Source organism: Ipomoea nil, unplaced genomic scaffold (genome assembly GCF_001879475.1).
Source record: "Ipomoea nil cultivar Tokyo-kokei standard unplaced genomic scaffold, Asagao_1.1 scaffold2144, whole genome shotgun sequence".
Classification (NCBI taxonomy): Eukaryota; Viridiplantae; Streptophyta; class Magnoliopsida; order Solanales; family Convolvulaceae; genus Ipomoea; species Ipomoea nil.
The window spans coordinates 499,892-520,819 of record NW_017618572.1 but is presented as its reverse complement, the minus strand read 5'-3'; the positions used below and the strand labels follow the sequence as shown (position 1 = coordinate 520,819).

The 20,928-nt window shown below is 35.8% G+C and overlaps 3 protein-coding genes across 3 annotated transcripts; all 3 read left to right on the top strand.

The window, feature by feature from the left end:
- Positions 1–292: 292 nt before the first annotated feature.
- Positions 293–904, top strand: LOC109148582 (zinc finger protein ZAT5-like). The gene has a single exon (XM_019296318.1). It carries the CDS (start codon positions 293–295, stop codon positions 902–904), a length of 612 nt encoding a protein of 203 aa, XP_019151863.1.
- Positions 905–4,310: 3,406 nt separating this feature from the next.
- LOC109148581 (leucine-rich repeat receptor protein kinase MSP1-like) lies at positions 4,311–7,385 on the top strand. The gene has a single exon (XM_019296317.1). The coding sequence runs from the start codon at positions 4,311–4,313 to the stop codon at positions 7,383–7,385; it is 3,075 nt and encodes a 1,024-aa protein (XP_019151862.1).
- A 6,377-nt stretch (positions 7,386–13,762) lies between these two features.
- Positions 13,763–17,910, top strand: LOC109148580 (receptor-like protein 12). The gene is made up of 2 exons (XM_019296316.1): positions 13,763–16,623; positions 17,673–17,910. Exons 1-2 carry the CDS (start codon positions 13,763–13,765, stop codon positions 17,908–17,910), a joined length of 3,099 nt encoding a protein of 1,032 aa, XP_019151861.1.
- Positions 17,911–20,928: the final 3,018 nt, after the last annotated feature.

Sequence of the window (20,928 nt, the reverse complement as noted above, 5' to 3'; positions counted from 1 at the left end):
ATCGCGCGGGTGAATTACTAGTTAAACATATTGCATAGCATCAAACCAACCAATAAAGACAAAGATATCCGAATAGAACAAATTGCACTTTTGGTTCTGTGAGTATTAGGGTACTGACAATTTGAGTACGTGACTTTCAAAACTCCCAATTTAGACCTTTAACTATGCAAAAATTGGCAGATTTGGTCCTCCGGGCCAAATTGCCGGCCAATTTTGGCCGGAAAAACATAAATTGGTTCGAATTTATTTGTGTTGAGGGCAAAACCGTCATTTCACTCCCTTCTCTTTCACCATGATCACGGACACGACACCACCGCATTCTTCCGCCACCTCTGAACCAATTCCCGCCGCGCCTACGCCGGAGGACGAGGACATGGCTCGCTGCCTTATGCTCCTCTCCCAAGGCGGAGGAGTCTCGCGTCATCCTCCTGCCATCCCCAAGTCGCCGCTGTACAAGGAGGAGGAGAGCGGCTGCGGGAGCAAATTCTGCAGCAAGAAACCGTTGACGACGGTGGAAGCCGCCGCCGTGAAGAGGCCGCTGTCCTTGTACGATGAAGAAGACATTAATCCTTATCCGTTCAACAAGACCCCTAAAATCTCTCCCCCTTTCTCTTCCCTCCATTTCTACGATTCCGCCAAGTCCTCCCCCAGGACTCACGAGTGCTCCTACTGCGGCGCCGAATTCTCGTCCGGCCAGGCGTTGGGCGGCCACATGAGACGCCACCGTAACTCCACCGCCGCCACCGCCGCCTCGCAGTTGAGCCCGAGCTCTTCCAGCTTCGAGAAAAGGGTACTCCAAAAGGAAGAAAATAATGGGAAAGGTTTGAATTTGGATCTCAACCTCCTCCCCGCCGGAGAAGATAATCAAGATCATCGTCGTGCTAGGGAGCCAATCGTGAAATGACGATTTTGCCCTCAACACAAATAAATTCGAACCAATTTATGTTTTTCCGGCCAAAATTGGCCGGCAATTTGGCCCGGAGGACCAAATCTGCCAATTTTTGCATAGTTAAAGGTCTAAATTGGGAGTTTTGAAAGTCACGTACTCAAATTGTCAGTACCCTAATACTCACAGGACCAAAAGTGCAATTTGTTCTATCCGAATACTTCACTGCTATCACAAGTGTAGCTAATCAAAACAAAATAGATCATGTTCCAATACCTTTATAACTAATTCAAAATATCCAACATTAGAGTCCAAAGTGGTCGGAGTGTACGGCTTGATAACATCTTCACCTTGACTATTTTTACCCCTGTTTTAATACAGCAGCAGGAAGCCAGGAAACAATAAATTCAATGGCAATAGAGTCCCTTAATTTCATCAAACTGTATTAGCCAACCAAACCTGCAACTCATGTATGTGTTGTCCAATGGGTAACCCTAAAACAGAAGTGGGCGTTGGAAGCTCAAATTTAAACTTTGCCACATTATGAAGATCTACCATTGGTCGCCGGAGATGGAGAAGCTCACCGGAAATGAAGAAGAAGCTCACCGGAAATGGAGAAGCTCAGGGGGAGAAAAAAGAAAAAAATGAGTAAAATGACTAAAATACCCCCATTAGTTGACCTATTAAATTTTTTCGGCGAGATTTGGCCGGCGTGACCAAAATTAATAGAAATTGCATAGTCAAGGTACTAAATTAACATTTTTGAAAGTCAAGTGTTGCAATTAACACAAGTGTAATAGTCAGTAGACCAAAATTGAAATTTTCTCCACTTATAATTTTGGATTGAATGAATATGGAAGTCAGTTGCACATTCTGCCTGTCTCCATCATTGACAAAGTCGCCCACTCCCGGCGGACCAAACAAAAGCCTAATAGCATAGAGCTCAATCGTTATACCCTACACCACGACGCACATAGCACTGTGCGCCGTGCGCCTCCCAAAACGACGTTGTTTTGGGATCGTTTTGGGAGGTGCGGTAGGAAGTTGTTGGGATTATGTGTATTTGTTCACACAGTTATGTGTATTGGTTCATACAGTTATGTACATTTTTTATACAATTATGTACATTCTTTTTATACAATTATGTACATTCGAATCAGAAAATTTGTGTGTATTATGTTAATAGTTGATGTGTATTATGTTAAAAGTTTATATTTATTATGTATTATGTTAGATTATGTGTATTATCTTTTAAAAAGAGTATGTATATTTTGTTATATAATTATGTACATTCATGTATACAATTATGTGTATTCTAGTATAACATTATGTACATTCTTGAATAGCGGATTTTTTTTAAAGAAAAAATTACTGCCATTCACTGGGGCGGGAAATTTCAAAAAAAAAAAAAAAAAATTAAAACGACGTCGTTTTGCATCTAGGCGCATAGTGCAACGCGCGTCGTGGTGTAGGATATAAATTGCCCATAGAGCTAAGGTTGCATTATCATTATTAGCTTAGTGATGAAATCTATATTGGACCTCTATCCTTTACCTTAATCTTCCTAAACCAAAATGGGGTGCACCAAAGTCCATAGAGAATTTAATCCACAATGTGGAAACGAATGTAAACAAACTTGACTTTGACAACAGCGTAGCCAAGTAAATCAAACGGCACATAAGCACATTCTTGTTCTTTTCCAGGGAACAACATATACATTTTCCTGGAAATATATTTTCCAGTACACTGGAATCATATAAATTTTCCGTGCTTGGCCAACTTAGCCATTCACATACACGATTCACTATGAGTAAATCGATTAACTTATTAAAAAAAAAAAACATTATATACAACTTCAATTAAGAAAAGAACATGGGAGGTGGCGGTGATTTGATTTGGCAAGGCGATTTGGTTGACAAAGAATTAAGGGAAGGGAGACGGGACTAAGTTAGGAATTTCGGATTAGAATGGTTAAACTTTAAAAATAGCCACGAATTATGAATTTGTTGCTAAATAAAAATACTTTTGGCCGTGAATAAAATAGCGATAGAAACACTAATCCGTCGCTATCTTTAGTGACAGATTCACAAAGCCGTCGCTAAACTGTAACAATTAAATGCTACGTATTTATTTTGTCACAATATTCATTGTAAATCCCTCACTAAATGTCTATTTAACACAGAAATTCAAATCCATGGCTGAGTTGTCACTATTCTGTCGTTAATTTAGCAACTAATGTAGTATCGGCAAATTATATTATGCATCGCGGTGCATAATCGATTATGCACCGCGCGTCTTTTTTTTTAAATGAAAATTAACAGTGTTTATTTCCGCCGTTTCGCATCCTTTTTAAAAAAGTAACTCTGTTATTCAGTGTCATTTTGTATGCACTGCAGTTTCAGTTGAACATAACTACAGTTTCATTTCGATATAACTATAGTTTCACTCGATATATATAGACTCAAATATGTGAAAATGTTATTTAATTTTATTTTATATACATTATAGTTTTATTAAAACACAACTACATGATCATTTTGATATAATTACAGCTTCATTGTACAATATACACTCAAATATGTGAAATGTTATTCAGTTTCAGTTTATATACACTGCAGTTTCATTTCACTATAACTACAGTATCATTTTGATATAACTGCAGTGTGTTTAATACACCAAACAAACGGACTCCGTTAACTCTAACGGCAAGTAAAGAAACAGCGCCGTATATGGGCCGCAGTGCATAATCGATTATGCACCGCGGTCTCCATTAACTCTAACGGCAAGTAAAGAAACAGCGCCGTATATGGGCCGTCTCAACCTACTGAAATACAAAGAGCTAATAACTCTAACGGCAAGTAAAGAAACAGCGCCGTATATGGGCCGCAGTGCATAATCGATTATGCACCGCGGTCTCCATTAACTCTAACGGCAAGTAAAGAAACAGCGCCGTATATGGGCCGTCTCAACCTACTGAAATACAAAGAGCTAATAACACCTCGTATATGGGCCGTCTCAACCTACTGAAATACAAAGAGCTAATAACACCTCAACTGAGGCTCGAACTCACAACCTTCCAAATGGAAGTCCAATCCAGGTACCATTGGACCACATAGTCCTGGTATATAGGTTTTATTTATTTATTTATTTTATTTTATGTGGTAGTGATAGACATTGAGCAAATGAGTTGGGATCTTTTGTTGGTTTTAAAGACTTTGAACATTTCAACCAAAGTTTGTAGTTTCCAGTCTTGCAACTAACGTTACTTGACTGGCGTTAACTAAAGTCTTGACATATCATGTCAGCATGCCTATATATATGTATACCATTATTATTGAGGTAAACCAATCAAGCGTACTAGCAAAACATTCAGATTATTGTTGTATCTTTCCATTTTAATTTTAAAGAAAAAAGTTTTCGCATAATGGGGGCATCACCTCCACGTCGAATTGATCACTTGCAGATCATCTTCCTCACCTTTGTAGTTATGGAGCTGTGCATTTGTAGCGGAAGCAACAACACTGGAGCTTGCAGGGAAGCAGAGAAGCAGGCGTTGTTGTGCTTCAAGGAGGAGGCAAAAGTTTCAACGGATTGGGTTTATGGAACTGATTGTTGTACTGATTGGGAAGGAGTCGTGTGCGACAATATGACTGGTCATGTCATTGAACTCCGTTTGTCAGAATATGTTGAGTTCGTTGATTATCCTCCTAAAGGTAAACTTAGTTCTTGTTTGCTTGAATTGAAACAATTACGTCATCTTGATCTTAGTGGTTCCTATGGAGGTTTTACTGGGTCTCATATCCCTAGTTTCATTGGATTGTTTGCCAATTTACAATATCTTGATCTATCCAACTTGGGATTTCAAGGAACCATTCCCCATCAACTTGGAAACCTTTCGAGTTTGCAAACTTTACGTTTGTCAAATGCGGGTCTCAAAGTTGACAGCCTTGACTGGTTATTTAGTCTTTCAAATTTACAGCTATTGGATTTGAGTTCTGTTAATCTCAGCATGGTTCATAATTGGCTAGAGGTGATAAATATATTTCCTTCCCTCCGTGAGCTTCATTTATCTGAATGTGGTCTTCCTAAATCATCTTATCATCCCCTCGACCATAACAGTTCTTCACTTGTAGTCCTTGATCTTTCCGGGAATGAATTCCACTCTGTTATTCCTAGATGGATATTCAATCTCAACTCTCTTCATTTTCTTGATTTAGCCACTGGTGGTTTTCAAGGTCCAATCCCTAATGGCCTTTGGAACTTGACATCCTTGAGTTTTCTTGACCTCTCCACTAATGAATTGAGTGGTTCATTACCCAGTCAGTTATTTGATCTTAAATATTTGGTAACTCTAGAATTGAGTTATAATCAATTTCAAGGTCATTTGCCTACTGGTCTTTGGAACTTCACATCTCTTAGTGTCTTTCACATCTCCAAAAATAACATTAGTGGTTCATTACCTAGTCAATTCTTTAGCCTTAGTTACTTGACATCTCTGAATTTAAATAACAACAAATTTCATGGTCAATTTCCTAGTAGTCCTTGGAACTTGACTTCCCTTCAAACCTTGGATGCTTCAAATAACTACTTGAATTCCCACATTCCAAATTGGATTTATGATTGCACCAATCTAGAATCACTTTCTCTTGGATACAATCAATTGCAAGGCAACATTTCAAACTCCATTTCCAACTTGACTTCTTTGTCTGGACTTGAACTCCCTGGAAATAATCTTACTGGAAAGGTACCAACACAAATTGGGAAACTCAACAAGCTAGTACAGCTTGATCTTTCAGAAAACAAGTTCTATGGATCCCTTCCTGAGAGTTTAGGATCTTTGGTTTCATTGACATGGTTGACCATTTCCAGTAACATGTTGGAAGGAATGGTGACAGAAAATCACTTTGTTAATCTCAACATGTTAACATATTTAAGAGCATCTGGAAATAGATTAACCTTGAATGTTAGTCCAAACTGGATGCCTCCCTTCCAACTTAGCCAAATTGCATTAAGTGGTTGGAATTTGGGTTCTCAATTTCCTGCTTGGCTAAAATCTCAACATAGTATTGAGGAAGTGGACATATCTAATACTGGAATAATGAGTGAGGTTCCAACTTGGTTCTGGAACTTATCTTCTAATATTGAGACTATTGATCTTTCACACAACCAATTGCGAGGTAAAATTGAAGATATCCCAATTCAACAACTCAATGGGTGTCCATGGCTACTAGTGTATTTGGACTCTAACCAATTTTATGGTCCTTTACCTCGTATTGCTATCAACATAACTGAGTTAGACTTGTCAAACAATTCATTCTCAGGAGATGTCTCACAATTTTTATGTCATGCACAAAATGTGCCATACAAGCTCAGAATACTTCATTTGGGAGGAAATGATTTATCCGGAAAAATTCCCACTTGTTGGATGCATTGGCCACACTTATATTTCATAAATATGAATGAAAACAAACTGATTGGAAGCATCCCAAATTCCATTGGGCTTTTGAGTAGGTTGAAATCTTTGGACTTGCATAAGAACATGCTTTCTGGCCCTATACCTACTTCACTACAAAACTGTACCCATCTATTGAAACTAGATTTGGGTGAAAATGGTTTCACAGGGAAGATTCCAAGATGGTTGGGTACAGGACTTTCAAATTTGATTGTCCTAAGGCTTCGAGTGAATAAGTTTAATGGTGAATTGTTACCAGAGTTTTGTCATCTCACATTTCTTAAAATTCTTGATCTGGCTAATAATAATTTTTCCGGTGAATTACCTGGGTGCCTTGATAATATCACTGCAATGATCCATGAGACAAGAGAGATTGAAGATAATGACTATGAGATGGAATATTCAGATTTAGGGGGTTTTCTAGAAGAAAGTGCTTTAGTGGTAACAAAAGGGAATGAGTACATCTATGGTGTCACCATTTTAGTCATGCTTGCAAGCATAGATCTCTCCTGTAACAACTTTTCGGGAAAAATTCCAATTGAATTGATCAATCTTGTGAGATTGAGATCTTTGAATCTATCCAGAAACAGCTTAGTTGGAAATATCCCTATGGAAATAGGAAACTTGAAGTTATTGGAATCTTTTGATCTTTCTAGAAATCAAATTTCAGGTAAAATTCCTTCGAGTTTATCAAGTATATCCACTCTTGAAGTTCTGGACTTGTCATATAACAACCTATCTGGGAGGATACCTTCAGGTACTCAACTTCAAGGTTTTAATGCTTCATGTTACATTGGCAACCATCTCTGCGGCCTTCCACTCTCACAAAATTGTAGTGGAATTCCAAAACATGAAAATAAAGGAGATGAAGATGATGATTCTGAAGTGGATTGGTTTTACATCAGCATGGCTATAGGATTTGCAGTGGGTTTTTGGGTAACCTGTGGGTCTTTGTTTCTTGTAAGATCTTGGAGGATTGCATATTTTCAATTTTTAGATAACAAGTTCAACTCCTTTTTAGCATGGGCACGTGCTTTGTGGGCTTAATGCTTCTTATGCTCTTAATTATATTAGTATAAATAATAAGTGAATGTGTACTGAGATCACTTGGAATGTAATGCTATTAATATTGACTTATTTTGTAAAATTTTCTGTTTCTAGAAAATGTATCTTTTCCAGCTAATTAAAGCCTTTTTGGACTGTGAATTAAACCTTAGCTTCATCAACATCAAAGCTTTCTATGCAGCAATACTTTGTAGCAACGAAGTATTATATACAATTAAACTACTTCTACAAGCAGCAGAGGTTTCAGTCAACAATAAATCTTTCTAGCTAGCATCAATTAAGGCTCACTTAGCGTGTTCTTCGAAATAAAGATCCAGTCATTCCAAAGACTCCAGAAGCTTCATGCTTATCAGATACATTCAAGAGTCTTTCTAGTTGGAGCATATATCAACTTGGGTTCATTAAACATTATAAATCTCTAGACATTATTGCAAAAAGAGAACGAGAGTAGCAAACTCATGAGATGTTGTGAAAATCGAACAAACATTGTGCTAGTTTAGTGATTAAAGCAGAAGTTTGGATTCCCTTATATTTTTATGTGGTAGATAAAAGATACAAATAAATTTTCTCCTAATGAAATGAGGATAATGGAGTTACATCATTATCAAACCACAATTGTTCTGTGTCAATAATACTTTATGCACTTTATTCTCTCACATATATTTATATTGTTTAACCACTTTTATATTAACAAAAAGGTGCTAGTTGGTATATATAAAATATTTTTCATTATGTATTAAAGAATTTATTATTATTAAAGGTTTTAACACAAGCTAATGAAAGAAACACAAATTAAACATTTATGCATTTTTACAATTATATACAAACCTTTAAAACTTGATGAAAATACCCAAATCTTATTTTTGTATTTTGTAACAATACATCATATACTTATCAATTATATTAAACCTTTAAATTTGAAAGGTTACTATCAAACATTTTTATTTTTTATAACAATTATAATTTCCCATAAATAATCCAATCTAAATCATGATCATTATTTTTTGTTTGAACGCAATTATTTAAAAATTACAAAATTGTTATAAATATTATTGTGGACATTATTATCCATGTTGTAACAGTTGTAACTGATGTACTTATTTCTATTTAGTACATATTTACTCTTACCTTTTTATATATATATATATATATATATATATATATATATATATATATATATATATATATATATATATCTTGCCATAAGAATGGCTAAGGATGAATGAGAAGATCTGCCTTCACTCTCTATTCTTTGTGTCTTCCTTCTTCTCCTTACTTGCGTTTTCTTTATTTAACACGTTATCAGCACTTTGCTCTACCTAATAGAGTTTTGCAATCAATCCCTCCGCCCTAGCTATCCTCTCTATACTTTAGACTATTTCATCAATCCTTCAGTTCGGCCGTTAGAACCCGCTCGGTGTCGGCGATGCCGCTGTGAGTACCGAATAGACAGAACAAGTTGATGCCGGGAGGAGAAGGATATGAGATCGAATGCGTTTAGTTGTACTCTTTTTTAAGGTCCATTTTTAGTGTATTGAAAGTTTTTTTTATTTTATTTTGTATATTACTTAAAAATAAACATTTAATATATTAAAAATAATTTTTTTTAACCATTAATAATCTAAAAGCTTTATTATTAAAACATTTAATAAAATTTATTAAAAATAAACTTTTAATAATCTAAAAATCAACATTTACCAATAGAATCAAGGATTATGAGTGGAAATGAGATACAAAAGAATGCATAAATGTAAACAATATTTAAGTATGTATCTGTAAATGCTTTTTTTTTTTTTAATGTATAAATATTATTTGTTATTACCATAGATCCTTTTTAAGGAAATGTATTTTTAAAATTTCAAATTTGGAAAAATGCTAAATTATTTTATAAATCCTTCTTAAAAGTCTTTTGGAAGAAAATGTGTTCAAAATGCTAAAGTGTTAATTTAAAAAACAGTGCGTCATAAATTGAGATTTAGTAAATAGTTGTTAGTTGATTGAGTTACGAGTTTTTACCCATTTTGGTCCCTTGACTATGGCTCATTCTCAATTTTGCATTCCGACTTTTAATTGCACCCAATGTGGTCCCTTGACTTTAAAAAATTACCTCAATTTGGTCCTCCGTTACCTTTTCCATCAATTAGGCGTTAAGTTGGGGGGTATTTTGGTACATTCATCTGTTGTGTGCCTAATATACATGCCGGTCGTCTTTTTCAAACGTCCGGGTGTGTTCAGAGCAAACGCTGGCGAGTACGCTCAAAACGTGGGTGACGGCGGCAACGGCGGAGCACAGTTCAGTCCACACATGGGTGGCGGCGGCGGCCATTTCGGTCCAATGGTTGGCGGAGGCGGTCACCACTTCCCGGTATGGATGCAGAGAGCCGACCAGAGATTATTAAAGTCAAAGTAGGGAGGAGGACCAGAAGGACCTGCTTTGACTTTAATAATCTCTGGTCGGCTCTCTGCATCCATACCGGGAAGTGGTGACCGCCTCCGCCAACCATTGGACCGAAATGGCCGCCGCCGCCACCCATGTGTGGACTGAACTGTGCTCCGCCGTTGCCGCCGTCACCCACGTTTTGAGCGTACTCGCCAGCGTTTGCTCTGAACACACCCGGACGTTTGAAAAAGACGACCGGCATGTATATTAGGCACACAACAGATGAATGTACCAAAATACCCCCCAACTTAACGCCTAATTGATGGAAAAGGTAACGGATGACCAAATTGAGGTAATTTTTTAAAGTCAAGGGACCACATTAGGTGCAATTAAAAGTCGGAATGCAAAATTGAGAATGAGCCATAGTCAAGGGACCAAAATGGGTAAAAACTCATTGAGTTACTAAGTTTGACTAGTTGATACTTGATAGAATTAGCTGATTGTAGAAATATGTTTGATAAATTATCTGTTAGCTAATAGCTGATAGCAGATTACATGCAAAATGAATTTTTTTAAAAAATCTTTTTGAAAAAGTTGAAAAGGCTGTTTTGAGTAGGGGTGACCACGGTTCGGTTCGGACCGAACCGTGCACTGTTGAACCGGAACTGGAACCGAACCGTTCGTACGGTTCCGGTTCCAGTTCCTAACCGGAACCAAAAAAAAATAAATATTATAGTGTTTTTTAATTTTTTTTTAATAATTCCGGTTAGAACCAGCGGTTCCGGTTGGAACCGCCGGTTCTGAACCGGAACCGGAACCTTACTAAAAGGTTTCGGTTCCGGTCTCGCCATCCACGGAATCGGAACCGAACCGTGGTTACCCCTAGTTTTGAGTAGCTCTTTAAATTTTAACATTTTAGAACAATAAGTTATTACAAAAAATTAATTAATCAAACACTTATATTAATTGTTTAATTAAGTTAAACAAGTAATAATGATTAAATAAGTTAAAGGGAAAATGACACTCTTTCCCCCTAAGTTATATACTTATAGCACTTTTCCCCCCAGAATTATTTAAGTGGCTCTTTTTCCCCCTGAAATGTTAAATGGACATATTTACCCTTAAAATAAATATTTAAAGTAAATATTTCATTTATTTTTATTCTCCAAACCAAACAGATACTATAGCAACCAAACCAAAATATTTCAATTACAATTTATAATCAAAACGCGATATTTAGAGTTTATTAAAATCGCGGATCAGAATGGCCGGTTCATGTTCCGAACTAAAAAATAAAATTTTAAAATAAAGACGGTTCAAAATCGCGAACTGGATCCGGAATCACCGGTTCACGGTTCATGATCCAGTTTTTTTTATTCTTAAATTTAATAAATTGAAATCCAAATATTGGATTCTAAATCTGAATCATAACTGAAAACTTTTAATTCGATTGCTATAGTGTCTGGTTCAGTACGAACCGAACCGTGGTAATCGCTACATATACCCAATAATTTGTTGGAGAAGTAAAATAAATAAAATGTTTACTTTAAGGGTAAAAATGTCAATTTAATATATTAGGGGGAAAAATCACCACTTTTAAAATAATTGAGGGGGCTAATGTGCTTACATAAATAATTGAGGGAGAAAAAGTGCTATAAGTATATAACTTAGGGGAAAAAAGTGTTATTTTCCCTAAGTTAAAATTAAGTGATAAGTTATTACCAAACATGGTCAAAGTAAATATTTCAACTTTTGTCTCAAAGGTGAAAGTCTTGGGCAGTTAAATACAGTTTGAGTAAATATCACCGCCGCTTGACGTTTGGTGCATTTAAAAATCACCAATCACCAATAATGCAAATCCACTTTACCCACCGAATCACTGATTATGAGATTATGGGCATCAAATCTTTGGGCGGAGAGCCACACGTTTTATAGACTTTGAAGCGAGCTTTTATTGGCATTTGAAGACTTTGAAGTCAAATAAAATCATCATGAGTTACAATTTGACTAATAGACTTAATAAAATGGAGGAAAGAAATTTAGTAAAAAATTATCTTCTTTAATCTTCAGGATAAATACAAAATCAAAGAAATAAGGCAAGGGCACAATAAGAGAAGGGGAGGGACAAATTATATTGGGAATTCGGGTTTACCTTATAAGGTGGACTTGGATTCAAAAATACACAATTTACATATTAAATGTTCATAATTTATTTTTAAAAAATTCATAATTTGTGATGATCATATATTGTATTCATAAATTCTCAAAACTTAGAAACACAATTTATATTCTAGATGTTCACAATTTCAATATTAAAAATACATAATTTAAGAACAGACTTTGCAAGGTGGACCCTGGTCCATGGTATAACAATTGCGGGTCGGGTATGTTACCACCTACCGCCTCATAAATGGAAAATTATTCTGTGGACCCAAGTCCACCTTGCAAAGAGGACCCGAGTTCAAAAATACACAATTTATATACTGAATGTTCACAATTTACATACTAAATGTTCAAAAATTTTATATACTGAATGTTCACAATTCATATACCGAATGTTCACAATTTACATACTGAATATTCACAATTTTTATATTCAATGTTTACAATTTACATATTGAATGTTCACAATTTTATATATTAAATGTTCACATTTTACATATTGAATGTAAATTGTGAACATTCACTATATAAATTGTATATCTTGACCCGGGTCCACCTTACCCGGAACCATGCATAACTATTGCTCATAAGGCTAAACTTACTCTAGCAAATGTGTCATTTGCAAGATGATGGATCTAGAAATTATGGATCTACAGTATAGAAATTATGGTTCAATAACTGAAATCTAACGTATAAATTTTAGCTCACCGAAAATAGAAATTATAGATCTACAGGACAGAAATTATGGATATAGATTTGTGCACAACATGTGCTCACCGCATAACGATTGCCTTATACGAGATCCAAATTCTTGTTTATCCATCAGGGCATCAGTAAAGGTACAATTTTCTAGTAGTGATGGTTTAAGCTAATATTGCACCCTAACTGGCGTTACATGATCGACCCACATGTTACGCGCGCTTTATAGACTTTTGAACAAATGACTTTGGAGCTTTTTATTTGTTGGCATTCAAAGACAAATATAACTAATTCGACGAGTCAAACACGGCGTGTACTGATTAATACATTTCAAGATTTTCAACCAATGTTTTGTAGTTATCAATTGAGCTTAGGGGAAAACACTGCACACTGCACAATGATTCTGATGTTGATTTGTTTAATTTTGTTGTCGATTCTGCACGGCATCCACGAAGCTTCAAGTGAGCGTCTTCAGCAGCCAATTTTGCCTAGTCGGAGATAATGAAGGAATTTTTGACAAATTTAGAGCATTTCGACAAATTTCTAGTTCACTTTGAGCAATTGGCGACACTCGAGTAGTTTCTGGACAGTCATCTTCGTCCAAGCCGGCGGCAGAATTTTTTTTTTTTTAAATATTGTTATTTAAAATAAAATAATTTTTTTTTTTAATATGGTAACCTCCACGTCAGCAAACTAATAAGTAAAAATGTCACTTTTGGTTCAATTGTATTTTTTTTTTAGTTCAATGACCTAATTACATTTTCGTGTGTAATTCGATCAGTGACCTATTTAACCCTTATTCTTATATAATATATATTATCAAGGAAAATCTTACCCTGTGAGCTAAGCTTTATAGACTTTGGAGCTTTTAATTTGTTGGCATTCAAAGACAAAGCTAATAATTAATTCGATGAGTCAAACACGGAGTGTTCTGATTAATACATTTCAACCAATGTTTGTTGTTTTCAATTAAGCTTCAATTCCAGGAAATTACTGCAATCTGACTGGTGTTAACTAAAGTCTTGGCATGCGATGTGTGTATATAATATATATACCTACGCACCATTATTCTCGAGGTAAACCAATTAAACACAAAGTAGCTAGAACATTGAGAGTTATGAGGACATCTCCACATCGAATTGATCACTTCCTGGTCATCTTCTTCAGCTTTGTAGTTATGGAGTTGTGCATTTCTGGCGAAAGCTACAGCGTTGGGGTTTGCAAGGAGGAGGAGAAGCAAGCGTTGTTGTGCTTCATGAATGAGTCAAAAATTCCAACGAATTGGGTTAATACTACAGATTGCTGTAGTAAATGGAAGGGTGTCGTGTGCGATAATGTAACTGGGCATGTGATTGAAGTCAGTCCAGTACCTAATCTCGCAGTTAATTCTTCTAAAGGAGGTAAACTTAGTTCTTGTTTGCTTGAATTGAAACAACTACGTCATCTCGATCTTAGTTACCTCTTTTATTATTTTGAATCGTCACACATCCCTAGTTTCATTGGATCTTTTACAAACTTGGAATATCTTCATCTATCCTCCTCTGGTTTTCATGGAATCATTCCCCATCAACTTGGAAATCTTTCAAGTTTGCACACTTTACGTCTGAGAAGTGACGTGCAGGGTTATTTATTTGTTGATAATCTTGATTGGTTATCAAATCTTTCAAATCTAGAGTATTTGGACTTGACATATGTTAATCTGAGCAAGGCACATAATTGGCAAGAGGTGGTTGGCACACTTCCTTCCCTACATGAGCTTTATTTGGGTGATTGTAATCTTCTAATTAGATTTCCTCATCCAAGTCATCTTAACATCAGTGCTTCACTTCAAGTACTTGATCTTTTCGGGAATAGTGACGTCAACTCTGTTATTCCTAGATGGATATTCAATTTAAATAACCTTGTTTCTCTTGATTTATCAGACTGTGGTTTTCTAGGTCCATTTCCTAATGATCATTGGAACTTGACATCTCTTAGGGGTCTAGACATCAGTTTTAGTGAAATGAGTGGCTCAATACCAAGTCAATTGTTTGGTCTTAGTAACTTGAAATATTTGAACCTATGTAATAATCAATTTCAAGGTCCTCTACCTAATGGTCGTTGGAACATGACTTCTCTTGAATACTTAGATGTTTCTCAAAACTCCTTGAATTCCCACATACCAGATTCACTTTACCATTGCACCAATCTAAAATCTCTTGATATGCATTCTAACAAATTGCAGGGAATCATTTCCAAATCCATTTCCAACTTGACTTTTCTGTCTTACCTTTATATGCCTTACAATAGGCTTACGGGAGAGATACCAAAAGAAATTGGGAAACTCAAAAAGTTATCCCATATTCTTTTTTCACATAACATGCTCTATGGCCATCTTCCTGAGAGTATAGGGTATTTGTCTTCATTGATAGAATTGAGTTTTTATAGTAACATGTTGGAAGGAATAGTGACGGAAAGTCACTTTGTCAATCTCACGAATTTAAGGATTTTAGATGCATATGGGAATAGATTAATTTTGAATGTCAGTCCAAAATGGATACCTCCCTTCCAACTTGAAAACCTTGAACTAACTGGTTGGAATTTAGGTCCTAAATTTCCTGCTTGGCTACAATCTCAAAATCACATTTCTCTTCTGGCAATATCTAATGCTCAAATAGAGGATGAGATTCCAACATGGTTTTGGAATTTTTCTTCCATATTGGTTATAATTGATGTTTCACACAACCAATTGCGAGGTGATGTTCGAAATACCTTATTTCGATTACCTAAAGATAGTGTACAATTACGTGCATACTTGGGCTCTAACCAGTTTAGTGGACCATTACCTCGTATCCCTGTCAACATGGTTGAATTAGACCTATCAAACAATTTCTTCTCTGGAGATATCTCTTCCTTTTTATGCCATGCACAAAATGTATCATATGAACTTCAAATACTCCTTTTGGGAGGAAATGGTTTATCTGGAAAAATTCCTGATTGTTGGATGCACTGGCCACACTTAGAAGTCATAAATGTGAAGGAAAACCAACTGATTGGAAGCATGCCAAATTCCACTGGGCTTTTGAATAGGTTGAAATCTCTGGATGCACATATGAACATGCTTTCTGGCGATTTTCCTCCATCATTGCAGAAGTGTACCCTTTTGTTGAAGCTTGATTTGGGTGAAAATGGATTCACAGGGAAGATCCCAACATGGGTAGGGACTAGTTTATCATATTTGACGATCCTCAGGCTCCGATCAAACCATTTTTTTGGTGAATTGCCTCCAAATATTTGTCATCTCTCATCTCTTCACTTGCTTGACCTTGCTGATAATAACTTCTTTGGTGGTATACCTATGTGCTTTCGTAATCTCACCGCAATGATCAACAATACTGACAACAACGACAAGAGTATGATGCCTTCTTCACTTATTTTTGAGATTTATCATGAAAGTGCTTTAGTGACAACAAAAGGACAAGAATACAACTATGATATCACCATTCTAAAGTTGTTTGCTAGCTTGGATCTTTCGAGTAATGATTTTTCAGGGAAAATTCCAATAGAATTGACCAATCTTGTGGGGTTGAGATCATTGAATTTATCAGGAAACAACTTGACTGGAAATATCCCTAAGGAAATGGGAAACATGAAGTTGTTGGAATCGCTTGATCTTTCTAAAAATAAGCTTTCAGGTGAAATTCCCTCGAGTTTCTCAAGTTTGTCAGCTTTAGGTGTTTTGGACTTGTCTTATAACAACCTATCTGGAAAGATACCTTCAGGGACTCAACTTCAAGGCTTTAATGCTTCGTGTTACATTGGCAACAATCTTTGCGGACTTCCACTCCCAAAGAATTGTAGTGTTGATGATGGTCAAATTTCCAAGCATGAAAATAAAGGAGATGATGATGATTCTGAAGTGGACTGGTTTTATGTTAGCATGGCCATAGGATTTGCAGTGGGCTTTTGGGTGACCTGTGTATCTTTGCTTCTTGTGAGGTCTTGGAGGATTGCATATTTTCAGTTTTTAGATAATAAGTTTAACTCCTTTTTAGTATGGGCACGTATTTCATATGTTTAATGTTTTAGTATTGTCTCATGTTTAACATTATGATAAAAAAAAAAAAAATGCTTCTTTGATTAGTATAATAAGTGAATGTAATGCATTATATTCACTTGGGATGTAATGGATATTTAAGCTATGATTGTGGAGTTATTTTGAAAAATTGTCTGTTTCTATAATATTTTACTTTACACAAGCATGCTAACCGTATAATACTGGAGTATGTATCTAATAACATGATAAATACTATGGAATTTAGTTATAAAATTGTAAAATTTTGAAGTTATCACAATAAGTTAATTTCACGTACTCTTCATCCTTTAAAAAATAATAATGATATATATATATATATATATATATATATATATATATATATATATATATATATATATATATAGGGTCAGGTTCTTGTGAGGTCAGGTCTTCCCATGGGGTCAGTGCGGCATACACCATTAGGTATGCATAAATGCACCACACAGTGTACGTAAATACACCATTATGTGTGGTGTATTTCTTTTGTGTGTGGTGTATTTTTTGACATTTCATTCTGGTGTATTTTCGAACATTGTATGGTGCATTTATGCATACCTAATGGTGTATGCCGCACTGACCGCACGGGAAGACATGACCTCACAGGAACCAAAATCTATCTATATACATATATATATATATATATATATATATATATATATATATATATATATATATATATATGCCACACTGACCGCACGGGAAGACATGACCTCACAGGAACCAAAATCTATATATATATATATGGGAAAATCAACAATTTGGTCCCTCAATTGTTAGCGAAATATCAATGTAGTCCTTTAATTGCGAAATCATCGATTTAGTCCCTGGAAATAACTGTTTTTAGTTGATTTGGCCCCTCCGACCGTTTCCCGTTGAAAATCCGGCGAAGGCTCCGATTTGGCATGGGTAATTTAGTATTTTCACACCATCTTCTTCATCCTCCTTGACTAAGCTTCACCGGAAAACACGCTCGTCGGCCGGATGTGCTGGACGGCCTGGCTCGGTGGTTCGGCTCCAGCGTGGCGGCCGCCTTCTTCTCGTCGCTGGAGCGTTTCTCGTGTGTCAACCTCACCACCTACGACACCGACGAGAAGGAGATGGAGGAGGAGGAAGACGAAGAGTCCAAGGACGGCTCTTCTCACGCTGGCCCTAACGCCGTTGCCGTTATCACCGATAACAACCAAACCTGACGACTTTCCGATCCACGAAACCGCCAGTAAATCAATTCTCCGTTTCTCTTTCCGTTGCTTTGTCGGTGGAGAGGACTGTTCTGCGTCTAGAATCGCAACAATTTTCAAAGGAATTGTTGACGTTGTGATTTTTTATTTTTTATTTTTTATCGCCATTGCAGTATCTTGCTTGATGTTTGGTTTGTAGGATCTGATTCTTTCATCTTTCAAATAAGAGAAAATAAATTGTGTTAGGAGAAAATCAACCCACCAATTTTGAATGGGAACAGAATTTGGCTTTAGATGAGCGAGATGCCGAAGTTATGCTTGAAGTTTGTTTGAAATGGTTGAGGTTGGATGAAAGCATTCAGCAATTTGCAGCAATTCCGTAGGAATAGAATTTGGCTTTAGATGAGCGAGATGCCGAAGTTATGCTTGAAGTTTGTTTGAAATGGTTGAGGTTGGATGAAAGCATTCAGCAATTTGCAGCAATTCCGTAGGAACAGAATTTGGCTTTAGATGAGCGAGATGCCGAAGTTATGCTTGAAGTTTGTTTGAAATGGTTGAGGTTGGATGAAAGCATTCAGCAATTTGCAGCAATTCCGTAGGAACAGAATTTGACTTTAGATGAGCGAGATGCCGAAGTTATGCTTGAAGTTTGTTTGAAATGGTTGAGGTTGGATGAAAGCATTCAGCAATTTGCAGCAATTCCGTAGGAACAGAATTTGGCTTTAGATGAGCGAGATGCCGAAGTTATGCTTGAAGTTTGTTTGAAATGGTTGAGGTTGGATGAAAGCATTCAGCAATTTGCAACAATTCCGTAGGAACAGAATTTGGCTTTAGATGAGCGAGATGCCGAAGTTATGCTTGAAGTTTGTTTGAAATGGTTGAGGTTGGATGAAAGCATTTAGCAATTTGCAGCAATTCCGGTCAGGCGGGATGAAGAAGATGGACTTGGCTCCATTTTCCGGCCGACGAGCGTGTTTTCCGGTGAAGCTTAGTCAAGGAGGATGAAGAAGATGGTGTGAAAATACTAAATTACCCATGCCAAATCGGAGCCTTCGCCAGATTTTCAACGGGGAACGGTCGGAGGGGCCAAATCAACTAAAAACAGTTATTTCCAGGGACTAAATCGATGATTTCGCGATTAAAGGACTACATTGATATTTCGCTAACAATTGAGGGACCAAATCGTTGATTTTCCCTATATATATATATATATATATATATATATATATATATATATATATATATATATATATATATATATATATATATATATATATATATATATATCTAATCTAAATTGTCCCATTTCAGTTGTTATACCATGGATCGGGGTCCAACTTGTAGGACCTTGATCCTAAATTGTGTATTTTTAGTATTAGAATTGTGAACATCTAGAATTATGAGAATTTGTGAATACAATACAGAATCATCACAATTTATAAATTTTTAAAAAATCAATTATGATCATTTAGTATGTATAGTGTGTATTTTTGGACACGAGTCCGCCTTGCATACCTTCACGAGTTCCTTGGACATAAAGTTCTACCCGTATGGGCAGCTCAAGGTTATAGAGGTGAAACTTAGGAAGAATGACCAGGGATCAAGTCTCACCAACGACAATTTGGGAGCTACCTTTCAAAGTGAGGGGGGTTCCTTGTGCGTAGTGAGCAAAGGTCTAGTCTCTGTAGCTCATGTTCAGTTGAGTTACTATGATTTACATCTTCCCAAATGCTCAGTCTATGTTAAATTTGACAAACAATTTGGACATTTCAGAAGCTCTAACTCTTTTCTCATAATAATTTAGTATGTGTTAAGTTAAGGCTTAGTTTATTGCATGTATATACTACGTATCAACTTTAAATACAATTATTCATTTTCAATGTTAACATATTTCATCTCTTAAGTTTTTACTTATTATACATAGAAATTTCAAGGAGATATAGTGTTTTCTCATTTCAAAAATTTTTTGTCTTCAAAACTTTCCGAAGCTTGTTTTAAAATGTTTGTGTCGTTTTTGATTAGTTAAAAGTTTTCTAAAAATTTCACGCTACTTCCGAATTAATTAAAAAATTAGAAATGTATTTTCTGTCCATTTTTTTTTAATTATGGGTCAAAATTCAATATCTAAAATATCAAATTAAAACTTAAAAATTTGTACCGTTGCCAATTCCTAATTTCTCTCATTAGTCTTCTTCAATATTCAATAATCAATATGCGAGTGCAATGGTGCAAGGGGATTGCTTTCAGAGGCTTTTTTTTTTTTTTTTTTTGAAAATGGATTGCTTTCAGAGGCTAGTTTTTCATTTCTTTTATTTTCTTTGTGGTCTAATGATGAAGTTTAATTATATGTTAAAATTTTGCAATACAAATTTCACTGGTTTGGCTATAAAAAAATAATAATAATAATAAAAATAAACTAATGCTAGTGTACTACTATAGGACTAGCTATATGCTATATCATTAATTGGTATTTAACTATTTATTAGTATAATATTTGTAAGGCAAAAACTTGTTTGAAATCATCTCACAAGACGACAAAAATATAATACTTATATTGAAAATATAATGTAATACTAATCAGGAATAAAGTGTTTATTATTTATATGAGAAATTGTAATACTTCTGAAGAAAAATGTAATACTTTAATTTTGATGAAAAATGTAATGCTTTCATTGTAAAAATCAACATAGGGGTCGCCTAGGCACTCCTATGCCGAGGTGATTTCAGTGCTAGGCGGCTTTTAGTCGGCCGATCGACTAACCGACTGACTAGACACCCTAGGCGCTGAGTTGGGCACCAAATTAACTAGGCCGAGTTGGGCGCCTAACTCAGCCTAGTATGTGCCCAACTTGGTCGAGTGGTTTTTTTTTCTTTGCCTGCTCAGCTACTCTTCTTCTATATTCCTCTAGCCATTCATTTACTTAACTAACCATCTAAGATATGTAGTTGACTAGTTTGGAGGGTTATAATAGTCTAAAATTCCTAGCCCTAAGTTGAAAAAGTGGAGATGATACACTTGCCTAGCACTTT

Excerpts from the sequence above, each read along its gene's own strand:
- LOC109148582 (XM_019296318.1), top strand. The coding sequence starts at position 293 with ATGATCACGGACACGACACCACCGCATTCTTCCGCCACCTCTGAACCA.
- LOC109148581 (XM_019296317.1), top strand. The coding sequence starts at position 4,311 with ATGGGGGCATCACCTCCACGTCGAATTGATCACTTGCAGATCATCTTC.
- LOC109148580 (XM_019296316.1), top strand. The coding sequence starts at position 13,763 with ATGAGGACATCTCCACATCGAATTGATCACTTCCTGGTCATCTTCTTC. Across the intron at positions 16,624-17,672 it reads GTATCTTTGCTTCTTGTGAG|CTTCACCGGAAAACACGCTC; the intron begins GTCTTGGAGGAT and ends TCCTTGACTAAG.